This window comes from Oncorhynchus gorbuscha, linkage group LG15 (genome assembly GCF_021184085.1).
Source record: "Oncorhynchus gorbuscha isolate QuinsamMale2020 ecotype Even-year linkage group LG15, OgorEven_v1.0, whole genome shotgun sequence".
NCBI lineage: Eukaryota > Metazoa > Chordata > Actinopteri > Salmoniformes > Salmonidae > Oncorhynchus > Oncorhynchus gorbuscha.
Window position 1 is genome coordinate 287,186 of NC_060187.1, and position 24,332 is coordinate 311,517.

The following is a 24,332-nucleotide window of genomic DNA, read 5'->3' on the forward strand; positions in this document are numbered from 1 at the left end:
CAGGACCACTGGCTCCAGGTCATCTACAAGGCCATGCTAGGCAAAGCTCCGCCTTATCTCAGCTCACTGGTCACGATGGCAACACCCATCCGTAGCACGCGCTCCAGCAGGTGTATCTCACTGATCATCCCTAAAGCCAACACCTCAAGCCGCCTTTCGTTCCAGTACTCTGCTGCCTGTGACTGGAATGAATTGCAAAAATCGCTGAAGTTGGAGACTTTTATCTCCCTCACCAACTTCAAACATCAGCTATCTGAGCAGCTAACCGATCGCTGCAGCTGTACATAATCTATTGGTAAATAGCCCACCCATTTTCACCTACCTCATCCCCACAGTTTTTATTTATTTACTTTTCTGATCTTTTGCACACCAATATCTCTACCTGTACATGATCATCTGATCAATTATCACTCCAGTGTTAATCGCAATATTGTAATTATTCACCTACCTCCTCATGCCTTTTGCACACATTGTATATAGACTCCCCTTTTTTTCTCTACTGTGTTATTGACTTGTTAATTGTTTACTCCATGTGTAACTCTGTGTTGTCTGTTCACACTGCTATGCTTTATCTTGGCCAGGTCGCAGTTGCAAATGAGAACCTGTTCTCAACTAGCCTACCTGGTTAAATAAAGGTGAAATAAAATAAAAAAAATAAAAAAGAACACGGATCAATATCCTAGATCTAATTGCTGTATGATATTTAACATGTTGTAGAACATGGACCAGTATCCTATATCTAATAGGTGAATGATATTTAACATGTTGTAGAACATGGCCCAGTATCCTAGATCTAATAGCTGTATTATATTTAACATGTTGTAGAACATGGACCAGTATCCTAGATCTAATAGCTGTATGATATTTAACATGTTGTAGAACATGGACCAGTATCCTAGACTAGATCTAATAGCTGTATGATATTTAACATGTTGTAGAACATGGACCAGCATCCTAGACTAGATCTAATAGCTGTATGATATTTAACATGTTGTAGAACATGGACCAGTATCCTAGATCTAATAGCTGTATGATATTTAACATGTTGTAGAACATGGACCAGTATCCTAGACTAGATCTAATAGCTGTATGATATTTAACATGTTGTAGAACATGGACCAGTATCCTAGATCTAATAGCTGTATTATATTTAACATGTTGTAGAACATGGACCAGTATCCTAGACTAGATCTAATAGCTGTATGATATTTAACATGTTGTAGAACATGGACCAGTATCCTAGACTAGATCTAATAGCTGTATGATATTTAACATGTTGTAGAACATGGACCAGTATCCTAGACTAGATCTAATAGCTGTATGATATTTAACATGTTGTAGAACATGGACCAGTATCCTAGACTAGATCTAATAGCTGTATGATATTTAACATGTTGTAGAACATGGACCAGTATCCTAGACTAGATCTAATAGCTGTATTATATTTAACATGTTGTAGAACATGGACCAGTATCCTAGACTAGATCTAATAGCTGTATGATATTTAACATGTTGTAGAACATGGACCAGTATCCTAGACCTAATAGCTGTATGATATTTAACATGTTGTAGAACATGGACCAGTATCCTAGATCTAATAGCTGTATGATATTTAACATGTTGTAGAACATGGACCAGTATCCTAGACTAGATCTAATAGCTGTATGATATTTAACATGTTGTAGAACATGGACCAGTATCCTAGACTAGATCTAATAGCTGTATGATATTTAACATGTTGTAGAACATGGACCAGTATCCTAGACTAGATCTAATAGCTGTATGATATTTAACATGTTGTAGAACATGGACCAGTATCCTAGACTACATCTAATAGCTGTATTATATTTAACATGTTGTAGAACATGGACCAGTATCCTAGACTAGATCTAATAGCTGTATGATATTTAACATGTTGTAGAACATGGACCAGTATCCTAGATCTAATAGCTGTATGATATTTAACATGTTGTAGAACATGGACCAGTATCCTAGACTAGATCTAATAGCTGTATGATATTTAACATGTTGTAGAACATGGACCAGTATCCTAGATCTAATAGCTGTATTATATTTAACATGTTGTAGAACATGGACCAGTATCCTAGACTAGATCTAATAGCTGTATGATATTTAACATGTTGTAGAACATGGACCAGTATCCTAGACTAGATCTAATAGCTGTATTATATTTAACATGTTGTAGAACATGGACCAGTATCCTAGACTAGATCTAATAGCTGTATGATATTTAACATGTTGTAGAACATGGACCAGTATCCTAGATCTAATAGCTGTATGATATTTAACATGTTGTAGAACATGGACCAGTATCCTAGACTAGATCTAATAGCTGTATGATATTTAACATGTTGTAGAACATGGACCAGTATCCTAGACTAGATCTAATAGCTGTATGATATTTAACATGTTGTAGAACATGGACCAGTATCCTAGACTAGATCTAATAGCTGTATGATATTTAACATGTTGTAGAACATGGACCAGTATCCTAGACTAGATCTAATAGCTGTATGATATTTAACATGTTGTAGAACATGGAAATGTTTCTGACTGTAACGTTTGTATGATATTTAATAGAGTTGTCGTGGAATAGGGTTGTCGTGGAATAGGGTTGTCGTGGAATAGGGTTGTCTTGGAATAGAGTTGTCTTGGAATAGGGTTGTCTTGGAATAGGGTTGTCGTGGAATAGGGTTGTCTTGGAATAGAGTTGTCTTGGAATAGGGTTGTCTTGAAATAGAGTTGTCTTGGAATAGAGTTGTCTTGGAATAGGGTTGAATAGAGTTGTCTTGGAATAGGGTTGTCTTGGAATAGGGTTGTCTTGGAATAGAGTTGTCTTGGAATAGAGTTGTCTTGGAATAGAGTTGTCTTGGAATAGAGTTGTCTTGGAATAGAGTTGTCTTGGAATAGTTTGTCTTGGAATAGAGTTGTCTTGGAATAGGGTTGTCTTGGAATAGGGTTGTCTTGGAATAGGGTTGTCTTGGAATAGGGTTGTCTTGGAATAGAGTTGTCTTGGAATAGGGTTGTCTTGGAATAGAGTTGTCTTGGAATAGAGTTGTCTTGGAATAGAGTTGTCTTGGAATAGAGTTGTCTTGGAATAGGGTTTTCTTCCTGGATATAATCAAATAAATTACAACTACAACCCAATATGATGTTTTTTAAATTAGGGTCAAATTTGAATAATAAAAAAAAAAAAGATCTTTATTAACTACAGAAAATCATACAATTAATCTTGAATAACTTCAGATAATCGTATGATTTTCTTGATGAATCATTTAAATCTATTGACACCCCTAGTTCTAATATACAACCTGGGGTGTATACTATAAAGCAGGATCAATGAGATAGCGAGCTAACTTTTTGGTTGTTTTTTGGTTGTTGAGTCCATTAGACCATGCCCATTTTAAGCTGGTCTTTCTAATACAGATATATGTAACTACTGCTTGTAGTTTACTCCCCTGGAGAGGACAGAGGGTCATACACATGGATCCTGCTTGTAGTTTACTCCCCTGGAGAGGAGAGAGGGTCATACACATGGATCCTGCTTGTAGTTTACTCCCCTGGAGAGGACAGAGGGTCATACACATGGATCCTGCTTGTAGTTTACTCCCCTGGAGAGGAGAGAGGGTCATACACATGGATCCTGCTTTTAGTTTACTCCCCTGGAGAGGAGAGAGGGTCCTACACATGGATCCTGCTTGTAGTTTACCACACTGGAGAGGACAGAGGGTCATACACATGGATCCTGCTTTTAGTTTACTCCCCTGGAGAGGAGAGAGGGTCCTACACATGGATCCTGCTTGTAGTTTACCACACTGGAGAGGAGAGAGGGTCATACACATGGATCCTGCTTGTAGTTTACTCCCCTGGAGAGGAGAGAGGGTCCTACACATGGATCCTGCTTGTAGTTTACCACACTGGAGAGGAGAGAGGGTCATACACATGGATCCTGCTTGTAGTTTACTCCCCTGGAGAGGAGAGAGGGTCCTACACATGGATCCTGCTTGTAGTTTACCACACTGGAGAGGAGAGAGGGTCCTACACATGGATCCTGCTTGTAGTTTACCACACTGGAGAGGAGAGAGGGTCATACACATGGATCCTGCTTTTAGTTTACTCCCCTGGAGAGGAGAGAGGGTCATACACATGGATCCTGCTTTTAGTTTACTCCCCTGGAGAGAAGAGAGGGTCATACACATGGATCCTGCTTTTAGTTTACTCCCCTGGAGAGGAGAGAGGGTCCTACACATGGATCCTGCTTGTAGTTTACCACACTGGAGAGGAGAGAGGGTCATACACATGGATCCTGCTTGTAGTTTACCACACTGGAGAGGACAGAGGGTCATACACATGGATCCTGCTTGTAGTTTACTCCCCTGGAGAGGAGAGAGGGTCATACACATGGATCCTGCTTTTAGTTTACTCCCCTGGAGAGGAGAGAGGGTCATACACATGGATCCTGCTTGTAGTTTACTCCCCTGGAGAGGAGAGAGGGTCATACACATGGATCCTGCTTGTAGTTTACTCCCCTGGAGAGGACAGAGGGTCATACACATGGATCCTGCTTTTAGTTTACTCCCCTGGAGAGGAGAGAGGGTCATACACATGGATCCTGCTTGTAGTTTATGTCCCTGGAGAGGACAGAGGGTCATACACATGGATCCTGCTTGTAGTTTACTCCCCTGGAGAGGAGAGAGGGTCATACACATGGATCCTGCTTGTAGTTTACTCCCCTGGAGAGGACAGAGGGTCATACACATGGATCCTGCTTGTAGTTTACCACACTGGAGAGGAGAGAGGGTCATACACATGGATCCTGCTTTTAGTTTATGTCCCTGGAGAGGAGAGAGGGTCATTCACATGGATCCTGCTTGTAGTTTATGTCCCTGGAGAGGACAGAGGGTCATACACATGGATCCTGCTTGTAGTTTACTCCCCTGGAGAGGAGAGAGGGTCATACACATGGATCCTGCTTGTAGTTTACTCCCCTGGAGAGGAGAGAGGGTCCTACACATGGATCCTGCTTGTAGTTTACCACACTGGAGAGGAGAGAGGGTCATACACATGGATCCTGCTTGTAGTTTACTCCCCTGGAGAGGAGAGAGGGTCCTACACATGGATCCTGCTTGTAGTTTACCACACTGGAGAGGAGAGAGGGTCCTACACATGGATCCTGCTTGTAGTTTACCACACTGGAGAGGAGAGAGGGTCATACACATGGATCCTGCTTTTAGTTTACTCCCCTGGAGAGGAGAGAGGGTCATACACATGGATCCTGCTTTTAGTTTACTCCCCTGGAGAGGAGAGAGGGTCCTACACATGGATCCTGCTTGTAGTTTACCACACTGGAGAGGAGAGAGGGTCATACACATGGATCCTGCTTGTAGTTTACCACACTGGAGAGGACAGAGGGTCATACACATGGATCCTGCTTGTAGTTTACTCCCCTGGAGAGGAGAGAGGGTCATACACATGGATCCTGCTTTTAGTTTACTCCCCTGGAGAGGAGAGAGGGTCATACACATGGATCCTGCTTGTAGTTTACTCCCCTGGAGAGGAGAGAGGGTCATACACATGGATCCTGCTTTTAGTTTACTCCCCTGGAGAGGACAGAGGGTCATACACATGGATCCTGCTTTTAGTTTACTCCCCTGGAGAGGAGAGAGGGTCATACACATGGATCCTGCTTGTAGTTTACTCCCCTGGAGAGGACAGAGGGTCATACACATGGATCCTGCTTTTAGTTTACTCCCCTGGAGAGGAGAGAGGGTCATACACATGGATCCTGCTTGTAGTTTATGTCCCTGGAGAGGACAGAGGGTCATACACATGGATCCTGCTTGTAGTTTACTCCCCTGGAGAGGAGAGAGGGTCATACACATGGATCCTGCTTGTAGTTTACTCCCCTGGAGAGGAGAGAGGGTCCTACACATGCATCCTGCTTGTAGTTTACCACACTGGAGAGGAGAGAGGGTCCTACACATGGATCCTGCTTGTAGTTTACTCCCCTGGAGAGGAGAGAGGGTCATACACATGGATCCTGCTTTTAGTTTATGTCCCTGGAGAGGAGAGAGGGTCATTCACATGGATCCTGCTTGTAGTTTATGTCCCTGGAGAGGACAGAGGGTCATACACATGGATCCTGCTTTTAGTTTATGTCCCTGGAGAGGACAGAGGGTCATACACATGGATCCTGCTTTTAGTTTACTCCCCTGGAGAGGAGAGAGGGTCATACACATGGATCCTGCTTTTAGTTTACTCCCCTGGAGAGGAGAGAGGGTCCTACACATTGTGATGCATACACCTGATTTAGGACAGGAGACCAATATACACATTATAATATAGAAGGACAACACCAAGATTATGATTATGATTATTATTATTATTATTATATTATTATGACACCTGAGGTACAACAGATCCTTGTTGCAAAATGTGACCACAAGCACATATTAACCACCAAGCTATTCTGAGGATGGTTAAGAGATCTTTGACAATGTGACCACAAGCACATATTAACCACCAAGCTCTTCTGAGGATGGTTAAGCGATCTTTGAAAATGTGACCACAAGCACATATGAACCACCAAGCTCTTCTGAGGATGGTTAAGAGATCTTTGACAATGTGACCACAAGCACATATGAACCACCAAGCTCTTCTGAGGATGGTTAAGAGATCTTTGACAATGTGAGTGTATGAAGTGAAACCGGGAAACTCTATGGGACGACAGTATTATGAACAGACAGACAGACAGATAGGACATGAGTATAGACAGCAGCACTGACCCGAAGCCCTGGCTGTTGAGTCGTGCCCTGTTGGAGGTCCAGGACGAATACCAGCCACTGTACTCTTCCTGGTTAGAACAGCTAATCTGGTCCGGTGCCACTGAACCAGCCTCGAATCCCAGGGGCTTGTGATAGAGACACTCTGTGGAGCACAGGCACACTGTTTAACAACTCATCTATCTATGGCACATTGCAGAAGAGTCTATTTTCAACATAACATTTTTCACAATCTCATTTGTATTCTTACAGTTGGAGTGGTACCAATCAGAGCACGGTATCTAATCTGGTTATGAAACGTTAAAATGTCAGAGCTCCTAGTGTTGCGTAACACTCCATCAAACCCCTGATGCTATCCTAGCGTGACACAGAGAGGCAATCTGGGAAGTTGATCAACGGCAAATGTTTACAGAGATTTACAGATGTTTGAGATTCTGTGAAAATCTCCTGCTGGGGTTTGTCTCTGCCAGTCTGTTCCTGTTGGATGTAAAGTATTGTGGCTCACATCATGCTCTCTGTGCATGTATATGTTGGCTGGACATCAATCTGGTACATTTAGCTGAATGCACAGTGGTCGTTCTTCAACTACAGGAAACATTGCTGTCACCTTCACCATGTAAGGGTCCTTCATACCACAGAGCTCAGTGTAATATGAGTGATTTTGTTTTTTTATGGGGTAGATCAGATTTAATATTGCACATAGATTGTGGCTTCTATCAATGTCTGCATCATTTCCAATCTCCCTTATATATACATACAGTACCAGTCAAATTTTGGACACACCTACTCTTGCAAGGTTTTTTCTTTATTTTTACTATTTTCTATATTGTTGAATAATAGTGAAGACATCAACACTATGAAATAACACATATGGAATCATGTAGTAACCAAAAAAGTGATAAACAAATCAAAATATGTTATATTTGAGATTATTCAAAGTAGCCACCCTTTTGCCTTGATGACAGCTTTGCACACTCTTGGCATTCTTTCAACCAGCTTCATGAGGTAGTCACCTGGAATGCATTTCAATTATCAGGTGAGTCTTGTTAAAAGTACATTTTTGGAATTTCTGTCTTTCTTAATGCGTTTGAGCCAATCAGTTTTGTTGTGACAAAGTAGGGTTGGTATACAGAAGATAGCCCTATTTGGTAAAAGACCAAGTCCATATTATGGCAAGAACAGCTCCATTAAGCAAAGAGTCCATCATTGCTTTAAGACATGAAGGTCAGTCAACCCAGACATTTCAAGAACTTTTAAAGTTTCTTCAAGTGCAGTCGCAGTCACTGGCTGTCATGAGGACCGCCACAGGAAAGGAAGACCCAGAGTTCTCTGCTGCAGAGGATAATGTGGTAAACTGTGGGGTGTTGGGTTGAGCCTCCAGAGATTGACACAGATACAGAGAGGCTTTAGTCCGAAAAACAACTTTACTAAGACAGAAAATAAATATATCAAAGAAATAACTTAGGTTTTGCTCGGTCTTCCTTCTCTCTCTTGACTGGTGTCTGTCTCTCTCCCTTCTCTCTCTCCCTTCTCTCTCTCCCTTCTCTCTAGTGGTGTGCCATCGTGCTCCTTTTATTTAGCCTACATGGCTGGTTGGCACTTTCCTCTAATTACCTTCACTTAGATCTGTCCGTGTCGGGGTGCCCAGCTCCCGAAATGCCAGCAGAGGGAGCCTACGTCACCTCACATACCTCCCCTCTGCTTCACAGAGTTCAAGTAACAGACACATCTCAACATCAACTGTTCAGAGGAGACTGCGAGAACCAGGTCGAATTGCTGCAAAGAAACCACTACTAAAGGACACCAATAAGACGAACAGACTTGCTTGGGCCAAGAAACACGAGCAATGGACATTAGACCTGTGTGTGTGTGTGTGATTGTGTGAGTGGTGGCAGTTGCAACCTGTTCCATAATCAAAGCATCTACAAATACTGAACCCTGCCACTTCCACGCTGCCAGTTCGTAGCCCCTGCTCAGTCAGCCGTTTGTTCCCGCATAGATCTTGTTATCTTGTTGTGCCTGTTTTTCGCTAGCCCGACGCTGCTTTTCTCCCCTCTACAGTTCCATCTGCTCTGACTGGTTCCTGTGTCCAATCCCTTGTTACGTCAATCCTGCTTCTCTGCCCAGGAACCCTGCTCCACTGCTTCCTTGGATTCCGCTCCGGACTTGCTTAGCCTGCCCTTTCTCCACTTGCCCCAGCCTCAGCCCCAGTTCCTGGTTCCCTGCTACCTGCCCCAGCTCCCCCTGGCCTGCACCCCATCTCCCCCCGCTTTTCAATAAATACCTTAGTTACCTTATCCCTGTCTCCCCGTCTGAGTCTGCACTTGGGTTCGCTTGCTTCGCCCCGCGTTACAATCAGACTGTTAAATAGCTATCACTATCAGGGTACCACCCAGTTACTCAACCCTGCAACTTAAATGCTGCTGCCCTATATACATAAACATGGAATCACTGGTCGCTTTAATAATGTTTACATACTGCTTTACTAATCTCATATGTATATACTGTATTCTATTATACTGTATTGTCATGACTGTCCTGATCAGGTCCGGTTACAAGAGACCACAACCCTACAGATTATCTCTCACGCCCAACAGAGGAGAGATCTAGGGGTCTGACAATGTGTTTTTTTAATGACCCCTCACGCCCATGGTAAATCTTAGGCCACAGACAACAGTCCTTTGTCTTCTCACTATGGAGAACCAGCCTCAGAACATTAAACATTAAATATTTTTTAGATATTTTTTATTTCACCTTTATTTAACCAGGTAGGCTAGTTGAGAACAAGTTCTCATTTACAACTGCGACCTGGCCAAGATAAAGCATAGCAGTGTGAACAGACAACACAGAGTTACACATGGAGTAAACAATTAACAAGTCAATAACACAGTAGAAAAAAAGGGGATTCTATATACAATGTGTGCAAAAGGCATGAGGAGGTAGGCGAATAATTACAATATTGCGATTAACACTGGAGTGATAAATGATCAGATGACCATGTACAGGTAGAGATATTGGTGTGCAAAAGAGCAGAAAAGTAAATCAATAAAAACTGTGGGGATGAGGTAGGTGAAAATGGGTGGGATATTTACCAATAGATTATGTACAGCTGCAGCGATCGGTTAGCTGCTCAGATAGCTGATGTTTGATGTTGGTGAGGGAGATAAAAGTCTCCAACTTCAGCGATTTTTGCAATTCGTTCCAGTCACAGGCAGCAGAGTACTGGAACGGAAGGCGGCCAAATGAGGTGTTGGCTTTAGGGATGATCAGTGAGATACACCTGCTGGAGCGCGTGCTACGGATGGGTGTTGCCATCGTGACCAGTGAACTGAGATAAGGCGGAGCTTTACCTAGCATGGCCTTGTAGATGACCTGGAGCCAGTGGGTCTGGCGACGAATATGTAGCGAGGGCCAGCCGACTAGAGCATACAAGTCGCAGTGGTGGGTAGTATAAGGTGCTTTAGTGACAAAACGGATGGCATTGTGATAAACTGCATCCAGTTTTCTGAGAAGAGTGTTGGAAGCAATTTTGTAGATGACATCGCCGAAGTCGAGGATCGGTAGGATAGTCAGTTTTACTAGGGTAAGCTTGGCAGCGTGAGTGAAGGAGGCTTTGTTGCGGAATAGAAAGCCGACTCTTGATTTGATTTTCGATTGGAGATGTTTGATATGGGTCTGGAAGGAGAGTTTGCAGTCTAGCCATGACACCTAGGTACTTATAGGTGTCCACATATTCAAGGTCGGAACCATCCAGTGTGGTGATGCTTGTCGGGCATAAAGGGACTTTGGAACAATGGTTTCCGTCAGCCACAATGGTGGTCATGACGAAAGATGGAATATGAAAATGTATGTAATTTTTGTTTTGTTATTAAAGGTTAATAGATTACATTATTACGAAAACATTAAGAGTTTTCCTATGCATATGCTTGATGTTTATACATTGTACGTTGTGTGGAAAATGTCCAAATCAAAGAGAATGTTTTGGTAAAGATGAAATGTGAAGTTAGTTGTCTAAAATTGGATTTGAGTCAAATCTAGACCTTGCCTCTTAACTTGGTACGCCCAGTTACTCCAATTTCTGACCCGAGGGTATAAGACCTGTGAGTTAAGAATGAACATATCAGACTCAGTGACCCAAGCTGTAGCCATGGTCTAAAAAGTCAACGAACCCAAAATGCAACACAAGGTTTTTTCTACCCAAGCTACGGATGAGTAGTTGTGTCTAAGCGGGTGAATTCAAGCTGGACCACCTAGCCTCCACTCTCCATCGAATCGTGGTATCTACACTGTTTCATTCCTACGCTGTGAGCTCTGAGCTACAGAGCTGTCTGTCCTCAGAAGACCCCTTCCAGAGCAAGGGTGAGGGAACAGACCACTAAGCCAAAAGGACCCTGACATTGTGAGGACAACCAGAGAGTTGCGCTGGAGAAGTGCATCATTGAGAAGCCTAAACAGTCCACGAGGAGCTTCCCATCTGAGACCTCCCACACGTAATTACATCATTATATTCTGACCCATAAGAGCGGCAGTTTGGGGCTAGGCTAGGGTTAAAATAAGCATAGCTGTCAAATGCACCCAAATGTATATTTCTCTCGTGTACTTTATCTTTTTCTCTCTCTTTTAAATCCCCATTGTGGGTAACACGCGCCTGAGTGTGTTGGCCCGTTATACTAAGTTCTAATCAATAGCCTAGACTGTTTTTGTGTATGTGTATATTTTATCATCATTTTAGCTTTCTAGTAAATAAATACTCAACTAAGATTGGTGTGGTACGAACTCATTGGTGAGACCCGGATGTGAACTCATTGGTGAGACCCGGGTACTAACTCATTGGTGAGACCCGGGTCCGAACTCATTGGTGAGACCCGGGTCCGAACTCATTGGTGGGACCCGGGTCCGAACTCATTGGTGGGACCCGGGTCCGAACTCATTGGTGGGACCCGGGTCCGAACTCATTGGTGGGACCCGGGTCCGAACTCATTGGTGGGACCCGGGTCCGAACTCATTGGTGGGACCCGGGTCCGAACTCATTGGTGGGACCCGGGTCCGAACTCATTGGTGGGACCTGGGTCCGAACTCATTGGTGGGACCCGGGTCCATGCAGATTCCCGGATTATGCAACGTTCAGAACGAGACTGTAGAGGAAACGGATTAATTAGCGACTGTTGTAAAATCGATATTCTGATATTCTTTGAGTTAATTTGGGAAATAGAAACTCAATAAAAACTAATTTTCCCATGGTGCCCCAGGTTAATGAGTTAATAATTGCTTGATTCATTTAATCACATAATTAGAAACCTTTAATCGTTCGATGAGCAACAGTCGTCACATTAACTAATACAACGTCACAACAGTATTTTAGTCAATGCCACTCCGACATTGCTCATCCTAATATTTATATATTTCTGCTGGGGGCTCAACATCCAGGACAAGCTATGAGGCTGAGAGGGAGGCTGCTGGGGGCTCAACATCCAGGACAGGCTCTGACCCCATGCTGGGAGGCTGAGAGGGAGGTTACTGGGGGCTCAACATACAAGACAGGTTCTGACCCATGCTGGGAGGCTGAGAGGGAGGCTGCTGGGACCTCAACATCCAGGACAAGCTATGCTGAGAGGGAGGCTGCTGGGGGCTCAACATCCAGGACAGGCTCTGACCCCATGCTGGGAGGCTGAGAGGGAGGCTGCTGGGGGCTCAACATACAAGACAGGTTCTGACCCCATGCTGGGAGGCTGAGAGGGAGGCTGCTGGGACCTCAACATCCAGGACAGGCTCTGACCACATGCTGGGAGGCTGGGAGGGAGGCTGCTGGGGGATCAACACCCAGGACATGCAATGACCACATGCTGGGAGGCTGAGAGGGGGGCTGCTTGGGGCTCAACATACAAGACAGGTTCTGACCCATGCTGGGAGGCTGAGAGGGAGGCTGCTGGGACCTCAACATCCAGGACAGGCTCTGACCCCATGCTGGGAGGCTGAGAGGGAGGCTGCTGGGACATCAACATCCAAGACAGGCTCTGACCACATGCTGGGAGGCTGAGGGGGAGGCTGCTGGGGGCTCAACATCCAGGACAGGCTCTGACCACATGCTGGGAGGCTGAGAGGGAGGCTGCTGGGGGATCAACATCCAGGACAGGCTCTGACCCCATGCTTGGAGGCTGAGAGGGAGGCTGCTGGGTGCTCTGACCCCATGCTGGGAGGCTGCTGGTTTCTCTGACCCCATGCTGGGAGGCTGAGAGGGAGGCTGCTGGGGGCTCAACATACAAGACAGGTTCTGACCCCATGCTGGGAGGCTGAGAGGGAGGCTGCTGGGGGCTCAACATCCAGGACCGTCTCTGACCCCATGCTGGGGGGCTGCTGGGTGCTCTGCCCCATGCTGGGAGGCTTAGAGGGACGCTGCTGGGTTCTCTGACCCCATACTGGGAGGCTGAGAGGGAGGCTGCTGGGGGCTCAACATCCAGGACAGGCACTGACCCCATGCTGGGGGGCTGCTGGGTACTCTGACCTCATGCTGGGAGGCTGCTGGGTGCTCTGACCCCATGCTGGGGAGCTGCTGGGTGGTCTGACCCCATGCGGGGGGGCTGCTGGATGCTCTGACCCCATGCTGGGAGGCTGAGAGGGAGGCTGCTGGGAGCTCAACATCCTGTACATGATCTGACCTCATGCTGGGAGGCTGAAAGGGAGGCTGCTGGGGGCTCAACATACAAGACAGGATCTGACCCCATGCTAGAAGGCTGAGAGGGAGGCTGCTGAAAGCTCAACATCCAGGACAGGCTCTGACCCCATGCTGGGAGGTTGAGAGGGAGGTGGCTGGGTTCTCTGACCCCATGCTGGGAGGCTGCTGGGGGCTCAACATACAAGACAGGATCTGACCCCATGCTGGGAGGCTGAGAGGGAGGCTGCTGGAAGCTCAACATCCAGGACAGGTTCTGACCCCATGCTGGGAGGTTGAGAGGAATGCTGCTGGGAGCTCAACATCCAGGACATACTCTGACCCCATGCTAGGGGGCTGCTGGGTTCTCTGACCCCATGCTGGGAGGCTGAGAGGGATGCTGCTGGGTGCTCTGACCCCATGCTGGGAGGCTAAGAGGGAGGCTGCTGGGGGCTCAACATCCAGGACAGGTACTGACCCCATGCTGGGGGGCTGCTGGTTACTCTGACCCCATGCTGGGAGGCTGCTGGGTGCTCTGACCATATGCTGGGGGGGCTGCTGGGTGCTCTGAACCCATGCTGGGAGGCTGAGAGAGAGTCTGCTGGGTGCTCTGAGAGGGAGGCTACTGGGTGCTATGACCCCATGCAGGGAGACTGAGAGGGAGGCTACTGGGTTCTCTGACTGCATGCAGGAAGACTGAGAGGGAGGCTGCTGGGTGCTCTGACCCCATGCTGGTAGGCTGAGAGAGGGGCTGCTGTGTGCTCTGAGAGGGAGGCTACTGGGTTCTCTGACCGCATGCAGGAAGACTGAGAGGGAGGCTGCTGGGTTCTCTGACCGCATGCAGGAAGACTGAGAGGGAGGCTGCTGGGTGCTCTGAGAGGGAGGCTACTGGGTGCTCTGACCCCATGCAGGGAGACTGAGAGGGAGGCTACTGGGTTCTCTGACCGCATGCAGGAAGACTGAGAGGGAGGCTGCTGGGAGCAGATGGTCAGTCGTCCCACCAGCTGTTTATGTAAAAGACAGCTTCTAATCCACTATGGATCAACTATGGTTGCCAGCTCCAAAGTCCACAGGCTGCCCTCCGTCACGTGTGCTCCTGGGCCCAGTATCGGGGAGCAGTAGGGCTTTTGAGTGACAGGCTTATTTAGGGACGTAATCTGTTCATCACATTGCCACTACAGTAATGAGATCATCTAATGGCATCCAACATATGCTACCTCTCCTTCTTTCTTCTCTCTTCCTGACTCTCCAATGGAGCGATTTCAGTGCCAACAGAAATTGTATTTGAATTTGTATTAGGATATTGAATTTGAATGTAATATTTTGGAATTTGTGATGCACAAATTGAATCATTGAATTCATCAATTTTACTTGTATTTCATGATTTGAAACTGAGTTGAATGAATATTGCATTAAGTTTGAAAATAAAATGTAATTTATTTGATTGTTTTTGTCAATTAGCAAACACAGTTATCCAGAACGATTTACAGAAGCAACTAGGGTTAAGTGACTTGCTCAAGGGCACATTGACTTGTGCAATTGAAGAAGGCCTTTTTTATTAGCATGATGAGTCTCCATATGAGTTGAATCAGGGGGAAGCAGTGCTCGCGAAGCAGGCAGTGTGACAGCCTTTACAAAGGTGCCACTGAGTTAGGGTTAAGGTTAGACCTAACCCAACAGTGCTAACCCTACAGCTAACCCAACAGTGCTAACCCTAAAGCTAACCCAACAGTGCTAACCCTAAAGCTAACCCAACAGTGCTAACCCTAAAGCTAACCCAACAGTACTAACCCTAAAGCTAACCCAACAGTGCTAACCCTAAAGCTAACCCAACAGTGCTAACCCTAAAGCTAACCCAACAGTACTAACCCTAACCCTAACCCAACAGTACTAACCCAACCCAACAGTACTAACCCCAACCCAACAGTACTAACCCAACCCAACAGTACTAACCCTAACCCAACAGTACTAACCCCAACCCAACAGTACTAACCCAACCCAACAGTACTAACCCAACCCAACAGTACTAACCCTAACCCAACAGTACTAACCCAACAGTACTAACCCAACCCAACAGTACTAACCCAACAGTACTAACCCTAACTGAACAGTACTAACCCTAACCCAACAGTACTAACCCCAACCCAACAGTACTAACCCAACCCAACAGTACTAACCTTAAAGCTAACCCAACAGTACTAACCCCAACCCAACAGTACTAACCCTAACCCAACAGTACTAACCCAACAGTACTAACCCTAATCCAACAGTACTAACCCAACAGTACTAACCCTAACCCAACAGTACTAACCCCAACCCAACAGTACTAACCCCAACCCAACATTACTAACCCTAACCCAACAGTACTAACCCTAACCCAACAGTACTAACCCCAACCCAACAGCACTAACCCCAACCCAACAGTACTAACCCAACCCAACAGTACTAGCCCTAACCCAACAGTACTAACCCTAACCCAACAGTACTAACCCAACAGTACTAACCCAACAGTACTAACCCCAACCCAACAGTACTAACCCAACAGTACTAACCCTAACCCAACAGTACTAACCCAACAGTACTAACCCAACAGTACTAACCCTAACCCAACAGTACTAACCCCAATCCAACAGTACTAACCCTAACCCAACAGTACTAACCCTAACCCAACAGTACTAACCCCAACCCAACAGTACTAACCCAACAGTACTAACCCCAACCCAACAGTACTAACCCCAACCCAACAGTACATTACATTACATTTAAGTCATTTAGCAGACGCTCTTATGCAGAGCGACTAGTACTAACCCCAACCCAACAGTACTAACCCTAACCCAACAGTACTAACCCTAACCCAACAGTACTAACCCTACAGTACTAACCCTAACCCAACAGTACTAACCCTAACCCAACAGTACTAATCCCAAGCCAACAGTACTAACCCCAACCCAACAGTACTAACCCAAACCCAACAGTACTAACCCTAATCCAACAGTACTAACCCAACCCAACAGTACTAACCAAACCCAACAGTACTAACCCAACAGTACTAAACCTAACCCAACAGTACAAACCCCAACCCAACAGTACTAACCCAACAGTACTAACCCTAACCCAACAGCACTAACCCCAACCCAACAGTACTAACCCAACAGTACTAACCCTTAACCCAACAGCACTAACCCCAACCCAACAGTACTAACCCAACCCAACAGTACTAGCCCTATCCCAACAGTACTAACCCTAACCCAACAGTACTAACCCAACAGTACTAACCCAACAGTACTAACCCCAACCCAACAGTACTAACCCAACAGTACTAACCCTAACCCAACAGTACTAACCCTAACCCAACAGTACTAATCCCAACCCAACAGTACTAACCCTAACCCAACAGTACTAACCCTAACCCAACAGTACTAACCCTAACCCAACAGTACTAACCCTAACCCAACAGTACTAACCCCAACCCAACAATACTAACCCTAACCCAACAGTACTAACCCAACAGTACTAACCCAACAGTACTAACCCAACAGTACTAACCCTAACCCAACAGTACTAACCCAACAGTACTAACCCAACAGTACTAACCCTAACCCAACTGTACTAACCCAACAGTACTAATCCTAACCCAACAGTACTAATCCAACAGTACTAATCCCAACCCAACAGTACTAACCCAACAGTACTAACCCTAACCCAACAGTACTAACCCTAACCCAACAGAAGTAACCCTATCCCAACAGTACTAACCCCAACCCAACAGTACTAGCCCTAACCCAACAGTACTAACCCCAACCCAACAGTACTAACCCTAACCCAACAGTACTAACCCAACAGTACTAACCCCAACCCAACAATACTAACCCAACTCAAAACAGTACTAACCCTAACCCAACAGTACTAACCCCAACCCAACAGTACTAACCCTAACCCAACAGTACTAACCCAACAGTACTAGCCCTAACCCAACAGTACTAACCCTAACCCAACAGTACTAACCCAACAGTACTAACCCAACAGTACTAACCCTAACCCAACAGTACTAACCCAACAGTACTAACCCAACAGTACTAACCCTAACCCAACAGTACTAACCCAACAGTACTAATCCTAACCCAACAGTACTAATCCAACAGTACTAATCCCAACCCAACAGTACTAACCCAACAGTACTAACCCTAACCCAACAGTACTAACCCTAACCCAACAGAAGTAACCCTATCCCAACAGTACTAACCCCAACCCAACAGTACTAGCCCTAACCCAACAGTACTAACCCTAACCCAACAGAAGTAACCCTATCCCAACAGTACTAACCCCAACCCAACAGTACTAGCCCTAACCCAACAGTACTAACCCCAACCCAACAGTACTAACCCTAACCCAACAGTACTAACCCAACAGTACTAACCACAACCCAACAATACTAACCCAACCCAACAGTACTAACCCTAACCCAACAGTACTAACCCTAACCCAACAGTACTAACCCCAACCCAACAGTACTAACCCTAACCCAACAGTACTAACCCAACAGTACTAGCTCTAACCCAACAGTACTAACCCTAACCCAACAGTACTAACCCAACAGTACTAACCCAACAGTACTAACCCAACAGTACTAACCCTAACCCAACAGTACTAACCCAACAGTACTAACCCAACAGTACTAACCCTAACCCAACAGTACCAACCCAACAGTACTAATCCTAACCCAACAGTACTAATCCAACAGTACTAATCCCAACCCAACAGTACTAACCCAACAGTACTAACCCTAATCCAACAGTACTAACCCTAACCCAACAGAAGTAACCCTATCCCAACAGTACTAACCCCAACCCAACAGTACTAGCCCTAACCCAACAGTACTAACCCCAACCCAACAGTACTAGCCCTAACCGAACAGTACTAACCCCAACCCAACAGTACTAACCCTAACCCAACAGTACTAACCCAACAGTACTAACCCTAACCCAACAGTACTAACCCTAACCCAACAGTACTAACCCTAACCGAACAGTACTAACCCAACAGTACTAAACCTAACCCAACAGTACTAACCCTGACCCAACAGCACTAACCCTAACCCAACAGTACTAACCCAACAGTACTAACCCTAACCCAACATCACTAACTCCAACCCAACAGTACTAACCCAACCCAACAGTACTAACCCTAATCCAACAGTACTAACCCCAACCCAACAGTACTAACCCAACCCAACAGTACTAACCCTAACCCAACAGTACTAACCCTAACCCAACAGTACTAACCCCAACCCAACAGTACTAACCCCAACCCAACAGTACTAACCCTAACCCAATAGTACTAACCCAACAGTACTAACCCAAACCAACAGTACTAACCCAACAGTACTAACCCAACCCAACAGTACTAACCCTAACCCAACAGAACTAACCCAACTGTCCTAACCCTAACCCAACAGTAGTAACCCCAACCCAACAGTACTAACCCAACTGTACTAACCCTAACCCAACAGTACTAACCCCAACCCAACAGTACTAACCCTAACCCAACAGTACTAACCCTAATCCAACAGTACTAACCCCAATCCAACAGTACTAACCCAACCCAACAGTACTAACCCTAACCCAACAGTACTAACCCAACAGTTCTAAACCTAACCCAACAGTACTAACCCTAACCCAACAGTACTAACCCAACAGTACTAACCCAACAGTACTAACCCAACAGTACTAACCCTAACCCAACAGTACTAACCCAACAGTACTAACCCAACAGTACTAACCCTAACCCAACAGTACTAACCCAACAGTACTAACCCAAACCCAACAGTACTAATCCAACAGTACTAATCACAACCCAACAGTACTAACCCAACAGTACTAACCCTAACCCAACAGTACTAACCCTAACCCAACAGAAGTAACCCTAACCCAACAGTACTAACCCCAACCCAACAGTACTAGCCCTAACCCAACAGTACTAATCCTAACCCAACAGTACTAACCCAACAGTACTAACCCCAACCCAACAGTACTAACCCAACAGTACTAACCCTAACCCAACAGTACTAACCCAACAGTACTAACCCAACAGTAGTAACCCCAACACAACAGTACTAACCCAACTGTACTAAACCTAACCCAACAGTACTAACCCCAACCCAACAGTACTAACCCTATCCCAACAGTACTAACCCTAATCCAACAGTACTAACCCCAACCCAACAGTACTAACCCAACCCAACAGTACTAACCCTAACCCAACAGTACTAACCCAACAGTTCTAAACCTAACCCAACAGTACAAACCCCAACCCAACAGTACTATCCCTAACCCAACAGTACTAACCCAACAGTACTAGCCCTAACCCAACAGTACTAACCCTAACCCAACAGTACTAACCAAACAGTACTAACCCAACAGTACTAACCCCAACCCAACAGTACTAACCCAACAGTACTAACCCTAACCCAACAGTACTAACCCAACAGTACTAACCCCAACCCAACAGTACTAACCCAACAGTACTAACCCTAACCCAACAGTACTAACCCAACAGTACTAACCCAACAGTACTAACCCTAACCCAACAGTACTAACCCAACAGTACTAACCCTAACCCAACAGTACTAACCCAACAGTACTAATCCCAACCCAACAGTACCAACCCAACAGTACTAACCCTAACCCAACAGTACTAACCCTAACCCAACAGTACTAACCCTAACCCAACAGTACTAACCCCAAACCAACAGTACTAACCCTAACCAACAGTACTAACCCTAACCCAATAGTACTAACCCAACAGTACTAACCCAACCCAACAGTACTAACCCAACAGTACTAACCCAACCCAACAGTACTAACCCTAACCCAACAGTACTAACCCAACTGTCCTAACCCTAACCCAACAGTAGTAACCCCAACCCAACAGTACTAACCCAACTGTACTAACCCTAACCCAACAGTACTAACCCCAACCCAACAGTACTAACCCTAACCCAACAGTACTAACCCTAATCCAACAGTACTAACCCCAACCCAACAGTACTAACCCAACCCAACAGTACTAACCCTAACCCAACAGTACTAACCCAACAGTTCTAAACCTAACCCAACAGTACAAACCCCAACCCAACAGTACTAACCCCAACCCAACAGTACTAACCCCAACCCAACAGTACTAACCCTAACTCAACAGTACTAACCCAACAGTACTAGCCCTAACCCAACAGTACTAACCCTAACCCAACAGTACTAACCCAACAGTACTAACCCAACAGTACTAACCCCAACCCAACAGTACTAACCCAACAGTACTAACCCTAACCCAACAGTACTAACTCAACAGTACTAACCCAACAGTACTAACCCTAACCCAACAGTACTAACCCAACAGCACTAACCCAACAGTACTAACCCTAACCCAACAGTACTAACCCAACAGTACTAACCCTAACCCAACAGTACTAACCCAACAGTACTAACCCTAACCCAACAGTACTAACCCAACAGTACTAATCCCAACCCAACAGTACCAACCCAACAGTACTAACCCTAACCCAACAGTACTAACCCTAACCCAACAGTACTAACCCTAACCCAACAGTACTAACCCCAACCCAACAGTACTAACCCTAACCAACAGTACTAACCCTAACCCAATAGTACTAACCCAACAGTACTAACCCAACCCAACAGTACTAACCCAACAGTACTAACCCAACCCAACAGTACTAACCCTAAACCAACAGTACTAACCCAACTGTCCTAACCCTAACCCAACAGTAGTAACCCCAACCCAACAGTACTAACCCAACTGTACTAACCCTAACCCAACAGTACTAACCCCAACCCAACAGTACTAACCCTAACCCAACAGTACTAACCCTAATCCAACAGTACTAACCCCAACCCAACAGTACTAACCCAACCCAACAGTACTAACCCTAACCCAACAGTACTAACCCAACAGTTCTAAACCTAACCCAACAGTACAAACCCCAACCCAACAGTACTAACCCCAACCCAACAGTACTAACCCCAACCCAACAGTACTAACCCTAACCCAACAGTACTAACCCAACAGTACTAGCCCTAACCCAACAGTACTAACCCTAACCCAACAGTACTAACCCAACAGTACTAACCCAACAGTACTAACCCCAACCCAACAGTAATAACCCAACAGTACTAACCCTAACCCAACAGTACTAACTCAACAGTACTAACCCAACAGTACTAACCCTAACCCAACATTACTAACCCAACAGTACTAACCCTAACCCAACAGTACTAACCCAACAGTACTAACCCTAATCCAACAGTACTAACCCTAACCCAACAGAAGTAACCCTAACCCAACAGTACTAACCCCAACCCAACAGTACTAACCCTAACCAACAGTACTAACCCTAACCCAATAGTACTAACCCAACAGTACTAACCCAACCCAACAGTACTAACCCAACAGTACTAACCCAACCCAACAGTACTAACCCTAAACCAACAGTACTAACCCAACTGTCCTAACCCTAACCCAACAGTAGTAACCCCAACCCAACAGTACTAACCCAACTGTACTAACCCTAACCCAACAGTACTAACCCCAACCCAACAGTACTAACCCTAACCCAACAGTACTAACCCTAATCCAACAGTACTAACCCCAACCCAACAGTACTAACCCAACCCAACAGTACTAACCCTAACCCAACAGTACTAACCCAACAGTTCTAAACCTAACCCAACAGTACAAACCCCAACCCAACAGTACTAACCCCAACCCAACAGTACTAACCCCAACCCAACAGTACTAACCCTAACCCAACAGTACTAACCCAACAGTACTAGCCCTAACCCAACAGTACTAACCCTAACCCAACAGTACTAACCCAACAGTACTAACCCAACAGTACTAACCCCAACCCAACAGTACTAACCCAACAGTACTAACCCTAACCCAACAGTACTAACTCAACAGTACTAACCCAACAGTACTAACCCTAACCCAACATTACTAACCCAACAGTACTAACCCTAACCCAACAGTACTAACCCAACAGTACTAACCCTAATCCAACAGTACTAACCCTAACCCAACAGAAGTAACCCTAACCCAACAGTACTAACCCCAACCCAACAGTACTAACCCTAGCCCAACAGTACTAACCCTAACCCAACAGCACTAACCCCAACCCATAGGTACTAACCCAAACCCAACAGTACTAACCCCAACCCAACAGTACTAACCCAACAGTACTAACCCTAACCCAATAGTACCAACCCAACAGTACTAACCCTAACCCAAAGGTACTAACCCTAACCCAACAGCACTAACCCCAACCCAACAGTACTAGCCCTAACCCAACAGTACTAACCCTAACCCAACAGTACTAACCCAACAGTACTAACCCCAACCCAACAGTACTAACCCAACAGTACTAACCCAACAGTACTAACCCTAACCCAACAGTACTAACCCAACAGTACTAACCCTAACCCAAAAGTACTAACCCAACAGTACTAACCCTAATCCAACAGTACTAACCCAACAGTACTAATCCCAACCCAACAGTACTAACCCAACAGTACTAACCCTAACCCAACAGTACTAACCCTAAACCAACAGTACTAACCCTAACCCAACAGTACTAACCCTAATCCAACAGTACTAACCCTAATCCAACAGTACTAACCCCAACCCAACAGTACTAACCCTAACCCAACAGTACTAACCCAACAGTTCTAAACCTAACCCAACAATACAAACCCCAACCCAACAGTACTAACCCCAACCCAACAGTACTAACCCCAACCCAACAGTACTAACCCTAACCCAACAGTACTAACCCAACAGTACTAGCCCTAACCCAACAGTACTAACCCTAACCCAACAGTACTAACCCAACAGTACTAACCCCAACCCAACAGTACTAACCCAACAGCACTAACCCTAACCCAACAGTACTAACTCAACAGTAGTAACCCAACAGTACTAACCCTAACCCAACATTACTAACCCAACAGTACTAACCCTAACCCAACAGTACTAACCCAACAGTACTAATCCCAACCCAACAGTACTAACCCAACAGTACTAACCCTAATCCAACAGTACTAACCCTAACCCAACAGTACTAACCCTAACCCAACAGTACTAACCCCAACCCAACAGTACTAACCCTAACCAACAGTACTAACACTAACCCAATAGTACTAACCCAACAGTACTAACCCAACAGTACTAATCCCAACCCAACAGTACTAACCCAACAGTACTAACCCTAACCCAACAGTACTAACCCTAACCCAACAGTACTAACCCTAACCCAACAGTACTAACCCTAATCCAACAGTACTAACCCCAACCCAACAGTACTAACCCAACCCAACAGTAGTAACCCTAACCCAACAGTACTAACCCAACAGTTCTAAACCTAACCCAACAGTACAAACCCCAACCCAACAGTACTAACCCCAACCCAACAGTACTAACCCCAACCCAACAGTACTAACCCTAACCCAACAGTACTAACCCAACAGTACTAGCCCTAACCCAACAGTACTAACCCTAACCCAACAGTACTAACCCAACAGTGCTAACCCCAACCCAACAGTACTAACCCAACAGCACTAACCCTAACCCAACAGTACTAACTCAACAGTACTAACCCAACAGTACTAACCCTAACCCAACATTACTAACCCAACAGTACTAACCCTAACCCAACAGTACTAACCCAACAGTACTAATCCCAACCCAACAGTACTAACCCAACAGTACTAACCCTAATCCAACAGTACTAACCCTAACCCAACAGTACTAACCCTAACCCAACAGTACTAACCCCAACCCAACAGTACTAACCCCAACCCAACAGT

General features: G+C 45.4%; 1 protein-coding gene across 1 annotated transcript in view; it reads right to left on the reverse strand.

Annotated features, from left to right (window-relative positions):
- LOC123997507 (retinoschisin-like) overlaps positions 1-24,332 on the reverse strand; it is an 80,997-nt gene that overhangs the window by 9,821 nt on the left and 46,844 nt on the right. Inside the window, exon 4 of the mRNA XM_046301816.1 lies at positions 6,807-6,948. Within this exon, the coding sequence (XP_046157772.1) occupies positions 6,807-6,948 (142 nt within the window). The remainder of the gene's footprint in view (positions 1-6,806; positions 6,949-24,332) is intronic.